Source organism: Sabethes cyaneus, chromosome 2, assembly GCF_943734655.1.
Source record: "Sabethes cyaneus chromosome 2, idSabCyanKW18_F2, whole genome shotgun sequence".
Classification (NCBI taxonomy): Eukaryota; Metazoa; Arthropoda; class Insecta; order Diptera; family Culicidae; genus Sabethes; species Sabethes cyaneus.
The window spans coordinates 111140014-111160601 of record NC_071354.1 but is presented as its reverse complement, the minus strand read 5'-3'; the positions used below and the strand labels follow the sequence as shown (position 1 = coordinate 111160601).

The window sequence follows — 20588 nt, the reverse complement described above, 5'->3', positions numbered from 1 at the left end:
CTAAAGTGTTTGTAAAACTAAAAAGTCCTCATAATTAGTTAACATAACATATGCTATTGTATTTTTAAAGCTTAAAATTATATAAACTTCATTTATTCTCAGTATTGTACGAAAATTTTACCCATCGTTGATTAAAAGATAATGGATGAAAAGATAAGAGGAATACTAACTTCTTTCTGTCAAAAAATAGCTATTTTTGCGTTATTCGCATTTAGCAGAAAAGCAGTTACACTTGAGTCTTTCAATAGGATTTTACGTATTTGTTTTAGCATGAAGCATTTTTGGTAATCTACTAGTAGAGTAAAATTTTCCCAGTTAGCTCGCCCTGTGTAAAATAAATTCCCTAATTATGCTAAACGAGATAATTCTTGTATCATTTAAAAAGAAATTCACAGAAGAATGAAAGAAGTTCTTTAAGAATACAATTCCAAAGATTTATATATAGCTTTATTGTATAGGAAACCATAATATTGGAACTTCGGAATATATTACGAAGCTTTAATTCCAAACTCTGTTTAAAGTTGTTATCCCTGCTGAACGGGCAACATCGTAAAAATCGATGGAATCAAACAAATTTTTTATGAAAGAATAACGTCCCGTATTTTCCATATAAATACAGCAATAACTTAGCTTAAGTTTTGACAAAACTCAGATAAGAAATAGTTTAAACACGTTTTATCGTTTTTCATGTCCAACACTCTACTAAGATATAAACATATACCAAAACTTCAAAACACCTTTAGCACGCCCAACCGAAAACCCTAAAGCTAATAGAAGTCAACCTTTTCCTATATTCACCAGAGTCGTCTGAGAAAAAAAGCAATCACTTCTGATGGTGAAGAACGTCTACTTCGTGAAACTCTGCGATACCCAACCGACCTACAAAATTACCTGCTTTGGCAATAAAATCCTCTGTGCATCAGCGGAGGATTTCGAAAAAGTAAAGGCCTGGATTATGATATGGCGCAAAATATATAAAATTTGGATCTGTATTCGGACTGGATATGCTAAAGAAACAATAGTGTAATTAATAATTTTCTAATAATTTAGTTAAAATAACTGGGAGTCCCAGAATAAAGTAAAATTATATTTCATCCATAAATAAGGAAGTTTACTTCACGTCACCTTTAAATCGATTGACAGATATATTAAAAATCAGGTTAGTAAAATATTCAAAATCATGCAACCGGACTGACGTTGTACTACGTCATCCGTGTACTGTGGCATCAGGTCATCTTATACACAACTTCTCTAATTCTTTTCTTGGGGGTTGTAATATTTTTCCTTAGCATCTCCCCTGTGCCACATTTTGTGACAAATTTAATACCCCCTCTCTACCTGAATTGAGTCACCCCTGAGATCTAATGTATTCGTTTTAGAAACTGCCTACTTTCTATCTATTATAGTTCTGCATCAATTATCGTTTAGCATTAAAACTTCTAACCTAAACCTATTAGAATTACCAAGTCTAATTTTATCCAGTACCTTTTACAGTATGATTTCGATTTTGACAACAAATGCATGTCGCCTAAGTTTGCCAAAATCGAAGCCGTGGCAAAATCGAGACCATTTTTGGACTGAAAAAAAAAAGCATATAACTGTGTGTCAAAAATTGAAGAACTATCATTAATCAACGAAATTTTCACGATTGCTACGGTTTTATGTTCAAAAAGTTCGACAGGGGCTATCGCAAGCCTTTTCACACCTTGCAGTAAAACGTAGTTCTACGTCAGTAAAACTCTTATCTTTCGAAATATTCGATAAACAAAAACTAGAAATTCCACTGTACTTGATAAACTACGTATAATAAAAATGTTTTTGAATGATGGGTTTAAATTTTTGAAACTAATGCGCGAGATAATTTTTTTATGACGTAGAAATCGCTTTAGCCCCATATCTGAACAACAGGTAATAATAAATTTCCAATATACATATGACACACACAGCTACCTACACAACACATACGAAAACACTGAGACATTGTTCAATTGTTGGGTTGAAAACAATGACATAAAAACAAGACCCTCGGCGACTGTGACCGATTTCATATTTTCCAAACGACTTTCATACTTTCATTCTTTCTAACAGAGTATAAGAAAGGTAAAAGCTGTGCAACCCTAGGTCCTAATAATAAATAGCAGTAGTAGAGTTGTTATATTGAAAACAAATCTTTGTTATTATTTTGTTCGTTCACGTGGAAGATACTATGACAATCCCAATATAGGCCCACTCTAAATCAGAAATAGGTTCACTCAAGATCATGTTGGGTCCATAGATTAATAAGTCCTTAGATTAATAAAGGGCTTTGGCAAAAAACCATACTCTTTGATTTTAAGTCACCGCGAAATCACTATCTTCAGGTTTAGTTGAATATTTTCGGTGAAATAATGAAACTGATTAGTATATCGCGTAACGTTTCAGCCTACTACTCTTCAGCTATCGTCTGACGCATTCTTCTAGTATTTACGCCACATTCATATTAATTATTCAGCCTTCACCAGTAGGCTGGTTTTCGTTCCGTCCAGCTGGCTTGTTGTTATTACAGATATCAAATTGTTATAGGTTTAAGCGCCGTAAAGAATCTTCGACCTATTGGGACGAGGAGTCTCTGTCACTTTTTTGCAAAAAACACGTGCAAACCATGATGACGTCTTTTACTTTTCTTCGACCAATCAGGATGCGAAGATTTCTAGTTGGACAATGCTTCATTATTTTCAGTTTTCAATAGTGTACACTTACCAAATAATATCGTTCTTCATTTGAGCCAATTCTTATAAGATGTTCCGATCTATTGGTGCAAAAATATTGAAAATCGTTCGGGAAACCGCTATGCTATTAGCGTTCAAAATCTGACCACTTTTCGAGAAAGATTTTTTGGAATGACACCCTACCCAGCCAAACCTTGCCGTTATTATAAACTTATTTAGTAGCTTTCAATCATGAGAGTGAATAAAACGCTGTAAAAAATTATCGACTTGCAAAAATTTGGATTTCTCTGCAGCACAGCCAAACGCGACGCGCGGGGGTTACATCTAGTTATTTATAAATGACGAGTAAATTAGGGAGTTTACACCATTTACTACTCTTGAAAATCACTAATTAGGTCCACTCAAGATCATTCACCCTATCTTTTATCAGAAAGAGGCACCCCAAACGTCAAGTAAAAATATTACGGATTTTAAATTGTCTGAAAATGATTGAATTCGCACCCTTTGATCAAAATTGGAGCACTTTTAAATTTTGAAATATCCTTTTGACGTAGGACTAAGTCTTCGATTTCTTTATTGGGATGCACTTTAGAAAAACGAAAAGGGCATCTGTACCGAAAAGTGGTTATAGTTTGCACGCTTATAACTCAGTTATCCCTCATTAAATTGTATAGATATTGATATTAACTGATTGGAAATTTTTCTAGGAATCGATTACAATACAATAGTATATATGTTTCCCTAACAAACATTTAAATCGAAAAATGTTAGGCATTGTTTAACTAAAAATCCACACTCTGTGATTGGTCGGAATAAGTAGTGCTGATTTGCCGTAGCGATAATGACGTTTTCATACGACAAGCAGTACGGTTGTGTACAACCGTACTTAAATTTGCGCTCTCTCCATTTTAATGCAGTCCAGTTCTGCATTTAATGGTTCTCGTTGCATTTTTCCTTTATTTTTTTTTAAAGTGACAAAGCCCCTTCGTCCCAACAGGTTGAAGATTCATAACGATATCTATGCTTGGGAAGTACGCCAGAATGAGTGATAAAGTCATCTCGTCCTAACAAAATTTCCTAGGACCACTATAAACCTACGCCAATTTGATGTCTGTGTCTGTGTTTGAAGTGCGCCAGAAAAAGTAATAAGCTGACGACCGAGGCAATCGGAACGATCGGATGCAGGAGACGAAACTGCGAAATTGCCCACCATAAAACGGAGGTCCTGGTGGTTAGTAACTGCAAAGTGGTACCGCGGGCAGTCATCACCGTTGGAGAGCACGACATTACTTCAATGCGTGTACTCAAGCATCTGGGAGTAATAATAGACGACCGATTAAATTTCAACAGTCACGTCGACTACGCCTGTGAAAAAGCCGCGAAGGCTAACAATGTAATAGTTACAATCATGCCGAATAGCTTCGGGCCTAATAGTAGCAAGCGGCGGCTGCTGGCTAATGTATCATTGTTGATACTTCGATACCGAGGTCCAGCCTGGATCACAGCGTTACGAACCATGCAGAATCCAGAAAAGCCTAATAGTACGTTCCGGCTCATGGCCGTAAGAGTTGCTAGTTCATACAGAACAATATCAACAGAGGCAGTATGCGTTATTGCTGGAATGATCCTTATTGGCATCATGCTTGTAAAAAGTAAAGAGTGGTACAGACGAAGAAGCCAGAGGCGTTCGGGAGCTGGTGAGAAAAGAATCATTGGCCAAGTGGCAGCAAGAATGGGATACGGCCGATAACATGGACAAATCGGCTTTCACCTGACCCAGTTTCTGTCTGGTCACGGTTGCTTCAGGCAATACTGGCACCCGCCACGACACCGGTCTGTCCGGAATGCAGAGCGACGGTAGAAACAGCAAAATACGTAATGTTCAAATGTCCAAAATTTGTCGCAATACGAAGCGTGATGCCACCCCTGAACGTGGACACCATTGTGGATGAAATTTGCCGAGATGAGAGCACGTCAGCAATGCCGTCAACAGCGTGGTAGCTTAGATTATGCTGCAGTTGCGATAGAAATGGAAAAATGACCAGCGAACTATCAACGTCGGTTAGGAATACTTGCCGGTAGTTCCGGGAGAGTGGAAAATGGACGGAGAAAGTAAAGAGTTTTTTGGTTGTTAGGCACAAAATTGAAATTGTGAATCTCACACAGTGCCAACACACTAAGGCCAGCCTTTTGAAGGTTTATTTCTCCTTACCGCAAACAAAACACACACACACACACACACACACACACACACACACACACACACACACACACACACACACACACACACACACACACACACACACACACACACACACACACACACACACACACACACACACACACACACACACACACACACACACACACACACACACACACACACACACACACACACACACACACACACACACACACACACACACACACACACACACACACACACACACACACACACACACACACAGCGATTTCAATGATATTGATACATATTTTTATAAACTTTTTAAAAAAATATTGAATTGAAGCTCAATTTCTTACTATTACATTTTTTTAAATAAATAATATTGTGATGGATGGAATAATATTGTCGATGAATGGATTCCAATTAGGGTTGGGAGTACCGACAGGATTTTTGGGAACCGGTATTTCGGTACTGGAAGGATCAGTACCGGTAATACCGGTACTGGTACCGGTACCCAAAGCTTTAAAAAGAATATCCTTCTTCTTTGAAAAATCTGCTAATACTTTTATTTGAGGTCCAATTCTTAAGTCACTTCACCTCACCTTGCAGTTACCATTTCATTTGTACTATCACTTAGGTAACAGGAGTCATCTAGGTACTTTCAAAATCGCTAATTGTGTTCTCATCTAAAATCTATGAGAATAGGGCCCTTGTAAAAATGAACAGAGTTAGCGATTGCAAAAATTGGAGTGATTCCAAACGTCATCTGGCGAAAGTCGGGAGGCTACGATGGGTCGGCAATGTCGCAAGGATGACGGATGACTGTGCACCAAAATCTGTTCTTTTCAAAAACCCCACCCCCCACATTTACCATGAATAGAGGGGCCTAACGACCAGGTTGAAGCCGACTTCGAGAAGCTCAATGAATTGGTGACAAATTGCCTAAGACCAAGTACAGTGGAGACAAGTTTTTGATACAACACGACCCCCCGGTTGTATGCTGCTAGAGGAGAAGCTTGCAAAATTCAACTTTAACCGTTATGTGTTCGGCTGGGTACCCGGGTACCTTTTGAGACTTTATAGCCTCGAAAAACAAGGTTTACGACAACTCAGCCAGCTAAAACTCGTAGAATGCTCCTAACTAGTGGGAATAAACCATTTGTCATCAACATTGTGCCTGTAGCAGCAGGGGGGGTCGAAGGGGGGGCCTTCGAATTTTTTTACCCCATAAGTGTTCGGATGGGTACCCGGGTACCCACCGAAATGAAATGCTTCTAACTTTATCAATTCTTGACCGATTTTGGATCTTGAACCGTCAAAAGATTGGAAAATTTGTCTATTTTTAGAGCATGAGACTTACCAAGCCTGGGACCACGTCTGGTTCCCGTAAATCCGGATCTCCGGGACCATGTTCCGGATCCAAAACAAATGTGTACAATTGTCAATAAAACCACACAATATTGGTATCAAAATTCATGAAATCACTCCAGGAGTTGATGTTTATCCATTTTGAGTCCATTCAACTTATAGTCTTTGGAATGGCTACTCCGGAGCAGGTTCCTGTGGTGCCTTACGGGACCGCTAACATTTTTGGATAGAAAACCCTAGCAATATGTATATCAAAATTCACGAAATCACTCTAGGAGTTGAGTTTTATCCATTTTAAGTTCATTTGATAAGCTGTCCCTGGAATGGCCACTCCGGAGCAGGTTCCTGTGGGGCTCTATGAGACCAGTAACATGTTTGAATGAAACCCTAGCAATATGTATATCAAAATTCGTGAAATCACTCCAGGAATTGAAATTTATCTTTTTTAAGTTCAGTTGATGACATGTCCTTGGAATGGCCATTCCGCGGCAGGTTCCTGTGGAGCCTTATGAAACCATTAACATGTTTGGATAAAAACCCCAGCAATATGTATGTCAAACTTCATGAAATCACTCCAGGAGTTGATTTTTATCCACTTTGAGTCCATTTGATGAGTTGTCTCCAGAATGGCCATTCCGGAGCAGATTCCCGTGGGGTCCTATGAGGCCACTAGCATGTTTGGATAGAAACCCTAGCAATATGTATGTCAAAATTCATGAAATCACGCCAGGAGTTCATTTTTATCCATTTTGAGTCCATCTGACAAGTTGTCCCCGGAGTGGCCATTCCGAGGACAACTCATCAAATCGACTTAAATGGACAAAAATCAATTCCTGGAGGGATTTCATGAATTTTGACATACATATTGCTAGGGTTTCTACCCAAACATGTTAGTGGCCTCAGGGCCCCATGGGAATCTGTTACGAAGTGGCCATTCCGGGAACCACTCATCAAATGGACTCAAAGTGAATAAAAATCAACTCCTGGAGTGATTTCATGAAGTTTGACATACATATTGCTGGGGGTTCTAACCAAACATGTTACTGGTCTCATAAGGCTCCACAGGAACCTGTTGCGGAATGGCCATTCCGAGGACATGTCATCAACTGAACTCAAAAAGGATAAATTTCAATTCCTGGAGTGATTTCACGAATTTTGATATACATATTGCTAGGGTTTCCATCCAAACATGTTACTGGTCTCATAGAGCCCCACAGGAAGCTCTGGAGTGGCCATTCCGGGGACAAATCATCAGATGGACTCAAAATGGATAAAACTCAACTCCTAGAGTGATTTCGTGAATTTTGATATACATATTGCTAGGGTTTCAGTCCAAACAGGTTAATGGTCTCATAAGGCCCCACAGGAATCTGCTCCGGAATGGCCATTCCGAAGACAACTCGTTAAATGGACTCAAAATGGATAAACATCAACTCCTGGAGTGATTTCATGAATTTTGATACCAATATTGTGTGGTTTTATTGACAATTGTACACATTTGGTTTGGATCCGGAACATGGTCCTGGAGAACCGGATTTACGGGAACCAGACGTGGTCCCAGGCTTGGTAAGTCTCATGCTCTAAAAATAGACAAATTTTCCAATCTTTTGACGGTTCAAGATCCAAAATCGGTCAAGAATTTATAAAGTTAGAAGCATTTCATTTCGGTGGGTACCCGGGTACCCATCCGAACACTTATGGGTGTTAAATTTCCCGTACACATAACGGTTAAAATGCACAGAATATTCTACGTACTGTTTACCATTCGAAAGCGAATCTGCCAGACGCTGAAAATGCTTTCGCAGAATGTATCGCTGATGGATAGACTGTACACAGGCTACCGAAAAGCATAGTCCAATATTTGCACTTCAATCCTTGAGTTACATCGAAGCAAATTCATTCCGCAGAGTGTTTTGGTATACAGGTCTAATCGAACTCATTAAAGCTGGAACTGCTATAGGCGTCTGAAGTCCGTTCTATCTTTTCCTTCATGATCAGATAGCTATATTCATTCCAATAACTAACGCTCAACAATTTCCTCAATTTCGTTACTGGTGCTAAATCGTTGTAGTAACTCATCCGCTAGCTTTATCAAAATATAGCGCGAAGTTTTAGAAATCATTTCAAAATTGTTATCTTCGATTCTAAGGCCGAATGTTAGAAAAATTGCATAATTGATCAGTACCGAAAGTACTGGTTTTCTCTTGTGCCAGTACCGGTATTTCGGTACTGGAAAATCAGGCGGTGGTACCGGTATTCACGGTTCCGGTACTCCCGGTATCCCAACCCTAATTCCAATCGCAAGGTAACCGATATTTATAACGGGTGGCAACTAAAATTTTGGAATTTTTTTCTCTGGTTGTCAAAAAAAGACAAAGATACATGAAGAACATCTGATTTGACGAAATTAAAGATACATTATCCATTGTTGAAACAAAATTGGTGTACATTTGATGTCAGAACTGGAGCGTTGTACGACCGTCATGTCCACTTTACGAACGCATCTCTTGATTCTACCAACCAACTGTTTGCAATTCGTGGCTCTCCAGTTATTTTTGTACACCGAGAAACTCACCTTGCCGAAAAGTTTATTTTGGGGTCTTGGAGAGGAAAAGACGAAGCTTCCCAAGTACAAAACGCTATTCTTGGTTGAGAACCAAGAATGTTTGATTTCACATTCACAGTATGAAGAGAAGATAGAAATCAAATGCCTTTCATTTGCTATCCAACTAATCGTTAAAATCGGTTTGATAGTTCAAAGGTTATACATTTCAAGTGATTTTTCAACAACCCGCTATAATGACCCAAACATAGAAAGAGGCTAGAATTTTCCGAATAGGAACATTTATCACAAAGTTTAAGCACTTTTAAATTCCGATAGGTTCTTTTTTCATAGGATTATTGATTAAAGTGGTAACTCGATTTTGTCACTCCTCGAATTTTGTCCGCCCCCGATCTTGGTACATTTTTTACCCGATTTTGTCGCGTAAAAGTAAGGCAAAGCCATGGGTATGGGTTATGAAGAATGTGGCTCATTTTTAAGGTCACTTTAAGGACCCCTAAAGAGAGAAAAATTTCAGTTTTTAGTTAAATTTCATATTTAATTGAAAAAATCTCTTCTAACTTTTGTAGAACCATAGTGAATGTGTATATATCCTGAAAGTTTGTCCTCTAAGCTTTCCAAAAATGTATAAAACACTTAAAATTGTTTGGAAAATTATTGAGTTATTCATGACAGTATGCGTACACCTAGCAAAAAAACGTTTTTTTTTGCAATAATTTGAAATTTTGGGGGTGTTAGGATGATGTCATATGTGGTTTAATGATGTGCTAGGTGCGACTAACAACGTACACTAGGTCATTTGAGAAGTATTTTTTCCGTGTAACACCGTGTTACAGGTGACTATTTTGCTTAACCTTTAAGTTCCCGACGTCGAAAATTGGGGTGCTTGCAATCAGACTTTTGGCTCTATTTGCTTTAAATTTGGTATCATTTTAATTCAACTTGTTTTCAAAGAACTGAATTAGATAAAGAATCTGACTAAAGAAAAGACATTGGAGCTCAGTCACTCGCGGCCTCCTGTCATCATTAAACCTGATTTGCTCAACGATGATTGTTGTGCGTGACTCTGTTCAAAGTTGCTAGGAAAAGTTCGAACAATATTTTTTCGAGTTCAACATTTAGGCGATTTTATGAACTGATACAAATTTGATTGCCTGGTGTTTTCGTTAGGCAGCACGGATTGATTTTGTGATGATACGATGATATTTGTTGCCGTTTGCTTGCAGTCATTATTTTCTGCCGCGTTCATCGACTGATACTCCGCAAGTTTTCGAGCAAAAGATTCAGAAGGTTTCATCGAGATTCATGCGCACTTGGTTTCGACGAACCGAAAATGAGTTACCTGTCACTTCTATAGTCAGATTCTTTAGAATTAGATTGAGGCAAAAATCAATCAAACAATAGTTGAGTGAAATTCGGTACCGCTTTTCCGTCATAGGTACTAGATAAGCTACAAATAGAAATACGACAACTTAGACACTCCGGAATAGCAGCTATAATTGCTTTCGGGGCTTCGTCGTTTAATTCCGTAGTGTTACATAGGTTACGTAGTGGTACATACCCTAATTTAGGATGTTAGGAACGTAAAACACAATGATACAGTTTTTGCCATGCATTCGATGCATGCAGAAAGTGACATGAACTGTTCGAAACGGTTTGCAGCCTTACTATACAAAGCTTGTTTGAAAACAAGCATCAGCTGAGGAATGGCTTGATATTCATGACTAAATGGTTGACCAACAAACAAGCGGTTTCAAACGTGAATAGTTTCAGAGGTTTGTATTCTTGAAACATGTTGGTAGCACAGCATGTAACGCACATGCAAAAAGTTGTAGAGACTTAAACTACCATTTTCACACTAGGGGTATTCACGTAGCGCTTGCTATGTTGCGTATACGGCGTGTTGCGTATTTATACTGCCGCTACTCGCAAAATAGTTCCAACTACATAGAAACCGGAACTGCAATGCAAATAGCGGCAGTATATACACGGAATACACCGTTTTCGCAACATAGCAAGCGCTACGTGAATACCCCTACTAGGATTAGATTACGATACTATTTCATGGTTACCGAATTCTGAACTAGTAAGCGACACGAATTTAGATTATTCAAAAAAACAAGATAACTAACCGAGTGACATGCAACTTCAAAGCAAAATTAAACGAGGTCTAGTTATACGTTTGTTGCTTTTCAAGGAGATCCTGTGGCAATCCACTCTCATCAAACTAGTTCATCGCTACCAAAGGATGCTTACTTTATGTGATTGGGTCAAAAAAAATTAAAGTTTGGTTCGATTTGAACTAAAATTTAAGTACTGTACAAAATTTTTGTATTAAACTTTTTAATAATAGGGAAAAATAAACGCTGGTTTCTTCTCTTTTGTTTAGTTTTTAAAGGTTTGATATAATTATCACTAGGTTTAGGTATTCACCTTATGTTTCGAAATAATCATTCAAATCCGTTCTCCGATACTCCGTTGGTATCTACAAAGTAAGTGTTTTCTAGTGATTCTATTATTTGACGACTTTACAGAGTAGAGTCCTTAAGTGCTTTTTTAAACAAATCAATATATTTCGCGGTTACTAAGAGATAGACAGTTTCTATAATCAGCAAAGTTGCTTATTTTACTATGCTCTACAACTTTTGTTAAGACACTTTGTGTTTTGGATGCACCAAAAATCAAAAATTTGTGTCACCCTAATAATGTAAAAAGATGCGCTTAATAAATTTCTCCAAAGACACACCCCTTGAAAAATTTGTTTTTGAGGTTTGGTCCCGCTCTGCATTCTCTTTGATTCATATCAGCAAAGTTTTTTGAAGGGTACATGAACGACTTTTGAAAAAAGAAAAAGAAGAAGAAAAGCTGCCTGAAAAAATCAAATTTTGTCTTCTTTTTCTTTTTTCTCCTGCTGTGTTTCGTTTACAAACCTCAAAAGTTATAAAAGTCTTTGTCAAGCTACTACCAAAGTTTGTTCCAATATGTTGTGTAGTTTCTGAGAAAAAGGTACATAAAGTTTGAAAATGGTAGTTCTCCAGGAGCGGCGTTTTATTCCGCCGAAGTTGTTCCACGCCGCACTGGAATGCTAATGTGTATGATCGTTTTTTGGCCACTTCTCCTGGTCGGATCATTACAAATTTAGTATTCAAAGAAGCGGAAAAGACTACAGAATCAAAATCTGAAATAAAAATATAATGATATTTTCAAAATTTTTAGTCGTTCATGTCCCCTTAAGCAATTTCATCAAATTTTTAACACATCACCTAATAGGTGTCTGCTTTGCGCGAAGTAACCCGGAACTGATTTTTTTTTGACATAGGAATACGTCTTTGTTTACTATACTAGGTTGCGTAGCACTTTGTAAAAACGCAAATAGAAGTGTGACGTATGAATGAAAGATTTCAAATGCTTATAACTGCTATACTACTGAACCAAACATAACTGTTAATATGACGTTGGATAAATAAAATGTCCAGCAATTTTACAGTAACTTACTTATAATAACTTTTTTGTACGCTTAATAGTGAAAATACGTAAAGTTTCAAGGTAACGCGAGAGCAACTGGGCAGCACGGATGGCAAGCGAGGGCAGACGGCAGTGGTACCCGACCAGGAGGCCATAACAAGATTATATCTGTTTTATAACATATTTTGATATTTTTAACATATCATGTTACAAATCGAAAATAAACTAATTAGGAAGCAAATTCAAGATTCAGATACAAGCAGCACATTGAGTTATGAATGAGTGTTATATCATGTACGGAATAATTTCGATCAGTTCGACCTGCACCACTAGAAAGCTACCACGCACGATAAGTCCGTTTCCGCTGTTCCTAAGAACACAGTCACAACAGTTGGTTACCAGTAGGTTAGTAACGTCACCAGTAATTAATTCTGCTGAGTCCGTCGCCGAGTAAACATCAAAAGTGAAATACAGCATTTTAAATCGAAAACTTATAAAGTGAAGTAACATTTTTTGGTGCCGTGACCAGGATTTCCTGGTCTCGCGATCACGTACGCCATTGTTCACTAGTAATCTGGCATTGTTAGCGAATATCGCTATTGTTTCCTCGGCTTATTGGATTCTACCCCGCTTTGTGTCTGGGCGCCATCGTTTCAACTGCTAAGGAGAATTGCCATCGATAGTTCGGCGTCAGCGAATCGAATAGCTTCCATTGTTAAGCTTCATTGTTCAAGGCCTGCATTATTTGGACAGAAGGTGATTTGCTGTCCAATTCGTTTTTGTGATTCGCCTGGTGCGCTCTAGATTCTCGTTTTTCTTCTTGCTTTTCGATTACACTTCGAGTGTGTTAGCCGTTTTCGGATACTCGGCGATTCAAGGACCAGTTCGCGGCCTCTCTTCGTAGGCTACCTGCATCCAACCGGTCATACGATCGACTTTGCTGTGTGGAAACTGTTTCGCGGATTGGCTGCTACACGCCATCGTTACTCGCCTGCTTGGTGTAACGGTTTCGGATTTACTACGAGTTCATCGATTACAACCTGCTTTCTTCACGGTACGCACCGTGCGTCTAGTTCCGGCATTTAATAAAATTTTCAAGGCATTGATTGCTTTGGAAAAGGTGAGTACCTTTCCAAGCTGATACCATCCTGCGTCCGGGTCTATCGTGGTTCCTTTTCGTACTTTCGCAGTTTATCACGTCCGTTCCTGATATCAACTGCTGCTGAAAATGGCCAACGAGCAGCGTACGGTACAACTGACAACGAAGAGAACAACGATGATTGCAACTCTGGGTCGGGCTGAGGCATTTTTGGCGAACTTCAACCAGGAACGAGATGCTTCGCAGGTGCCGTTGAGGCTCGAGCACATCGATTCTATTTGGGCAAACTTGAACCAGGTGCAGGCGGAATTGGAGGAAGGTGCAGTTGATGACGAAGGTATGGCAGTGCATGAGACCATCCGGGCTGATTTCGAGTCGCGGCTTTTCGCAATAAAATCTGCATTAATAACTAAACTGCCTCCTCTTCCTGTTAACAATGCATTCCCTCAACCCTCGCATGCTTCTACTCTCTCTGGCATAAAACTTCCGACTATTTCACTTCCGGAGTTTGATGGGGATTATCAACAGTGGTTGACATTCCACGACACGTTTATAGCTCTCATACATAACAATGCTGACGTTCCACCAATTCAAAAATTCCATTACTTGAGGGCAGCCGTCAAGGGGGAGGCTGCTCAGTTGATAGAGTCAATCGCAATTAGTTCGGCAAATTACAACTTGGCTTGGCAGGCATTGGAGGGAAGATACGCTAATGACTACCTCCTTAAGAAGCGCCACCTGCAGGCTCTGTTCGACACTCCACGTATACTGAACGAGTCTGCTGCCGCATTACATGGACTGGTCGATGACTTCGAGCGGCATACGAAGATTCTACACCAGCTTGGGGAACCGACTGATTCATGGAGCACAATCTTAGAGCACCTTCTATGCACACGCTTGCACAACGACTCCCTCCGGGCTTGGGAGGAGCACGCGTCTACTGTTGAAAATCCCAACTTTAGTTGTCTGATCGAGTTTCTTCAGCGGCGTATTCGGGTTATTGAATCGGTATCTGTGAACGATCATGCAACGGAAAGTCAATTAGCTCCAAGGACCAGTCAAACTCACTACAGAAGGCAATCCCAGTTTCGAGTATCATCCAACGCGTCTACGGCTACAAGTACTTCGAATAAGTGTCCAGCATGCGGTGCGTTTCATTATATTGCCAGGTGCGCAAAATTTATGCGGCAATCCATTAGTCAGCGTAAGCAACTGGTTAACAGTAAACGGCTGTGCCTTAACTGCCTTAGGGGGAATCATTTAGTTCGCGATTGTCCTTGCGAGCTCAAATGCAGAAAGTGTAACCAGAGTCATCACACACTTCTACACATAGACCAGTCTACTGGCACCGGACAGCCCAGTCATGATCCTACTTCGTGTTCCACGGTTAATACTCATTCGAATTTTGCTTCGGTTTCTGCAACCAACGTGGTGGATCAAACCTCTGTTTCTGCTACAGAAACACCTTCAGTCGAAACTAGTCTGCCTCTTCGCCAACCAACTGAGAACATTTTTCTTCTCACTGTCGTAGTCAACGTTATTGATGCATATGGCCATGCACACCCTGCGCGTGCTTTGTTGGATAGCGCGTCGCAACCAAACTTGATAACCAACCGAATGGCTCGTATTCTCCAGCTGAAACGTAAGCCCGTCAATGTTACCGTCCAAGGGGCCGGCCAATTATCTAAAGTCATACAAGAGGCTATGTTTGCCACTGTTACTTCGAGAAAGCTGAACTTTTCTTGTGGAATTGAATTTTTAGTCATGGATAAGGTGACTGCAGACCTTCCCGCACACAACATTTCAACATCCGAGTGGAAAATCCCTTCAGATATTTTTCTAGCTGATCCAACTTTTAATAGAAGTCTACCGATTGACATGGTGATTGGTGCTAAGCATTTCTACAGCTTCTTTCCTACCTCTGCTCGTATACAGCTACGCGATAGCCTACCTCTGTTGGTGGACAGTGTTTTCGGTTGGATCATTGCAGGCTCCGCTGATGTAGCAGACAAAAGTTCGCAGCCTGTTTCCTGTAATGTAGTCGCAGTCTCTATGGTAACGTTAGAGGAGAGCATGGAGCGCTTTTGGAAGACGGAAGAACTTTCTATCAGTGACAATTACTCAGTTGAAGAGCGACGGTGCGAATCTTTCTACAAAGCTACAGTTACCAGAAATCATGAAGGACGATATATAGTTCGTCTTCCCCGTAGGCCAGATTTTGCTATAATGCTCGGTGAATCCAAAGCAACTGCTTATCGACGCTTTCAGCTTTTAGAACGCCGTCTTCAGCGGGAGCCCGGCCTCAGTGCAGAGTACCATAAATTCATGAGGGAATATATCGAACTCGGACATATGCGACTTGCCAACATGATCAGCGAAGCCGATATGAATTGTTGCTACCTTCCTCACCATCCTGTCATCAAGGAATCAAGCACTACGACCAAGGTTCGGGTCGTGTTCGACGGTTCAGCGAAAACCTCTACCGGTTCATCGCTTAACGAGGCTCTATGCGTTGGCCCAGTCGTGCAGGATGAACTCATTGCGACGATATTACGAATGCGTACTTACCCGATTGCTCTTGTTGGCGATATAGCAAAGATGTACCGCCAGGTGTTGGTTCACCGTGATGACACCTCTCTACAGCGTATTCTCTGGCGTTTTTCTACAGATGAGCCCATTCAGGTCTACGAGTTACTCACCGTCACTTACGGATTGGCTCCTTCTTCTTTCCTTGCAACTCGTACTTTACTGCAGTTAGCAGATGATGAAGGTTCACGCTATCCGCTCGGCCGGGAAGCTCTTCGCAAAAACTTTTATGTAGATGACTTCATTGGTGGGGCGCAGACGATAGAAGAAGCCATCACCCTTCGCACACAGCTGAGCGAGCTGCTGGAAAAGGGGGGATTCGAGTTGCGAAAATGGACGTCGAATCGGCTGGAAGTGGTAAAAGGACTCAGAAATGACGAAATAGGAACGCAGTCGACGGTGGAATTCGCTCCCCGTGAAACCATTAAAGCCTTGGGAATCAATTGGGAGCCGAATGAAGATTTCCTGCGCTTTGACTCTCATGTGCAGTGCACCGATCAGCCTCCCACAAAGCGATCTATTCTGTCTGCCATCGCCAAGCTGTTCGACCCATTGGGCCTTATTGCTCCCATTGTAGTGAGGGCAAAAATTGTTATGCAGGAGCTATGGTTGTTAACCTGCGGTTGGGATGATCCGGTTTCCGAATGCCTACAGAAAAAATGGGAAAAATACCATCGTGAGCTACCCAAAATTTCCGCCTATCGCGTCAGTCGTTACGCTTTGCTTCCCAATTCTACCATTCAGTTGCACACCTTCTCTGACGCCTCGGAATCTGCTTACGGTGCTTGCACATATGCTCGCTGTGAAGACACGTTAGGAAACATACGAGTTCAGCTTCTTGCCTCCAAGTCTCGTGTTGCACCGCTGAAACGACTCAGCATTGCTCGTTTAGAACTTTGCGCTGCGGTGCTGGCAGCACATTTACATCATCGGATAAAGCAAGCAATCGGGATCGAAATCTCTGCTTCATATTTTTGGTCAGATTCCTCCGTTACGCTACAGTGGCTGCAATCGCCTCCAAATACATGGCAAACATTCGTAGGAAATCGAGTTTCTGAGGTTCAGCACTTCACGCACGGTTGTCAGTGGAACCATATATCTGGCAAAGAAAATCCTGCCGATCTAGTGTCTCGGGGAATGTCCGTTGAGGAGTTCCTAGAAAATACGCTGTGGAGTCAGGGTCCCAGTTGGTTAACCTTCCCAAGCGCAAATTGGCCTGCCGGAAAGCCACCTAGTGTTCCAGAAAATATACTTGAAATCCGACAGGTGTCAGCAGTGGTCCATTCAGCTTCGACAGTCAATCCTATCTTCCTTCGATGGTCATCATATACTCGACTTCTACATGTTATAGGATACTGCCTGCGCTTCATTGAAAACATCCGCGTCAATGCCAGAACACAGCCTCCCCCCGGTTCACATCCAGCACTACGAGCCTTAACAGTAAAACAACTAGCACAAGCCAAAACGACGTTAATTAAACTTGCACAAAATGACGCCTTTGACTCAGAGCTGAACGACTTGAAGGAAGGAAAAACGATAGATAAACGCTCCAAGATACGTCGAATGAGTCCGTTTCTAGACCGAGAGGGGGTATTGAGGGTTGGAGGGCGACTTAAACTAGCTCAACTGCCATACCAAGCCAAACATCCTGCCATACTTCCCAGCTTTCATCCTTTCTCTCTACTAATTGCCCATCACTACCACCATCAAATGCTACACGCCGGAGGACGGTTACTATTAAATGCCATTCGTGAAGAATTTTGGCCACTTCAGGGCCGCAAGCTAGCACACAACGTCGTTCGCAAATGTATGCGCTGCACTCGCCTTGACCCGATACCGGCACAGCAGCAAATTGGACAACTACCTGCGCATAGAGTCATTCCCAGCAGCCCGTTTAACGTCACGGGAGTCGATTACGCCGGTCCGTTTTACCTACGACCGGTACACAAGCGAGCTGCTCCTGCGAAAGCGTATCTGTGCCTATTTGTTTGTTTCGCAACCAAAGCCGTACACTTGGAACTTGTCAGCGACCTGTCTACCGAAGGTTTCCTGCTAGCGCTACGACGATTCATTGCTCGCCGCGGCCGCCCTGCTCACATTCACTCCGATAATGGCAAGAATTTCGAAGGGGCCAAAAATAAGTTAAATGAGCTGTTTGATCTGCTGCGGAAAAGTAAGGAGACCGAGAAAATCGTTTCGACCTGTGCTGCTGAGGGGATTACTTGGCATCTAAATCCACCGAAAGCGCCACACTTCGGTGGCCTCTGGGAGGCGGCCGTGAAGGTGGCAAAGAAGCATCTGTACCGCCAGCTTGGATCAACCCGTGTATCCTTTGAACACCTTACCACCATATTGGCCCAAATTGAGTCGCTGATGAACTCCCGACCGCTCCTACCAATGTCCGAAGATCCGAACAATTTGGCTGCGCTCACGCCCGGTCATTTCCTCACAGGATCCAGTCTACTAGCCCTGCCCGACCCAGACCATCGAGATATTCCGGAAAATCGACTTGACCATTTCCAAAAACTACAGCTGCACGTCCAAAAGTTTTGGTGTCACTGGCGCACAGAGTACCTCCAAGAAATGCAGAAGGATACCACGATGAACGTCCGGAATAATAAGTTGCTGCCTGGCCGATTAGTTATAGTCGTCGATGAGCTACAACCGCCGATCCGTTGGGCTTTAGCTCGCATCCTGACCACTTCACCAGGTCCTGACGGATTGATAAGAGTTGTCTCACTACGCACCGCACGGGGGGTTATCACCCGCCCCATAACCAAAATATGCTTGCTTCCGGAGTATGATGCTGCTGTCGCTGAAACAGAAGAAGCTAATGGTCATCACACGACCTCCAATTCAAAAGGTGTAACTGAAAATTAATCATAAGAGCTAGTTAGATAAGATAGGTGTTATTGTTAATCGTCATTCATGTCAATGTAAATTGAATTTTATTTGTATTGAAATTGTAATTTCAAGGAGGCGGCGATGTTATATCATGTACGGAATAATTTCGATCAGTTCGACCTGCACCACTAGAAAGCTACCACGCACGATAAGTCCGTTTCCGCTGTTCCTAAGAACACAGTCACAACAGTTGGTTACCAGTAGGTTAGTAACGTCACCAGTAATTAATTCTGCTGAGTCCGTCGCCGAGTAAACATCAAAAGTGAAATACAGCATTTTAAATCGAAAACTTATAAAGTGAAGTAACAATGAGCTATATAGATTCCACCACTAAGAATGACACATTTCCTTTAATTACAAAATATGTTATTTGCAAATTACTTTTTTAACAAAATATGTTACTTGCAAAACTTATTCTAATTACCATCATCATTTTAAAAATATATTAAATACGTCACTTCACAGGCACTAATACTTGCTAATATATCTTTATTAGCTGTGATATTTTTGGAATATCTTCAAATGTTGACAATTAACCTTTAACACAATGTGTTACAATTAAGATAAAATCATTACATGGTTTGGTATAAATCAGGTATTAATTAGAGGTAGTTTAGTTTTAATTTTTGATATTTGAACCACTTATGGAGGCTAATTTATACCAACGGTTGTTAGAATATGATCAAATATATCAATAACAACTGTTGTTAGAAAATTTGGGAACAAAATAACAAGATCTGTTATAATATTGTTAGGTCCTCCTGATCGGGTAGCTACTAGTAAAAGCTTTTTAGTGTAGGACACGGTGAATCGATGCCGATAACCTACGTGCCAATTGCCATCAGGGGTGTGAAACTGTCAAAATGTCGCAAACATCCATGCATGGCGACAATTCTGATGTAGCCTAATCCTTAAATGCGCAATGTTGCTTTAAAACAACATAGTGAAAAACATCCCCAGTGTAAATTATATTTACCGCCTATAGATAAGTAAGTTTTCTTTCTAAATGATTTTTTTCAGCGTGCGCATTTAAGGGCTAATATAAAAAATAACAGCTTATAATAGTTAAATTATAGCTTATAGACTGTGTTTAACTGCTTTCTGATTAGTTTCAGTTGTTTTAAGATAAATCAATCAGGAAGTAGGTAGTACCAGAACCAGTACCAGAACCAAAAGTACCAAAACCAATGAGTGGGACATGGACAATGTATGTAGTTTGACACCCACACCACCCTTCTGCTGGCCATCCATGCCAAAGGGAAAGACATCCGAATGAATTAAATGAAGGTTAAATGAAATTTTTCGTAATCTACACTTCGCATTTATAATTGTAAATTACCTTTCTTGTTAAAACTTTTAGTTTATCATACCTAAAATGCAAAGTTAGTTAGTATGTGCAAAGTTATTGAGCATAATTAATTTTGAAGTGCCCTTTTTAAGCACATCATTATATTTCGCAGCCAGTAAGAGATAGATAGTTACCATATTAAGCAAAGATACTTATTTTAGCATGTTCTGCAACTTTTTGGAAGACTTTTTTTTTTTCAATATATAAAAAACAAAAGTTTGTATCACCCTTATAAATGATTCGCGGTCACCCTAATAGTGCAAAAACATGCGCTATATTTTTAAACTTCTCCAAAGACACCATCCTTGAAAAATTACGAATTTTTTACCCAATTGCTAATGTCCGCTATTTTGCGTTTCTGG

The 20588-nt window shown here is 40.6% G+C and overlaps 1 protein-coding gene across 1 annotated transcript; it reads left to right on the top strand.

Annotated features, from left to right (window-relative positions):
- Positions 1-13517: 13517 nt before the first annotated feature.
- Positions 13518-18854, top strand: LOC128735871 (uncharacterized). The gene has a single exon (XM_053830355.1). The coding sequence runs from the start codon at positions 13518-13520 to the stop codon at positions 18852-18854; it is 5337 nt and encodes a 1778-aa protein (XP_053686330.1).
- The last annotated feature ends 1734 nt before the right edge of the window (positions 18855-20588 follow it).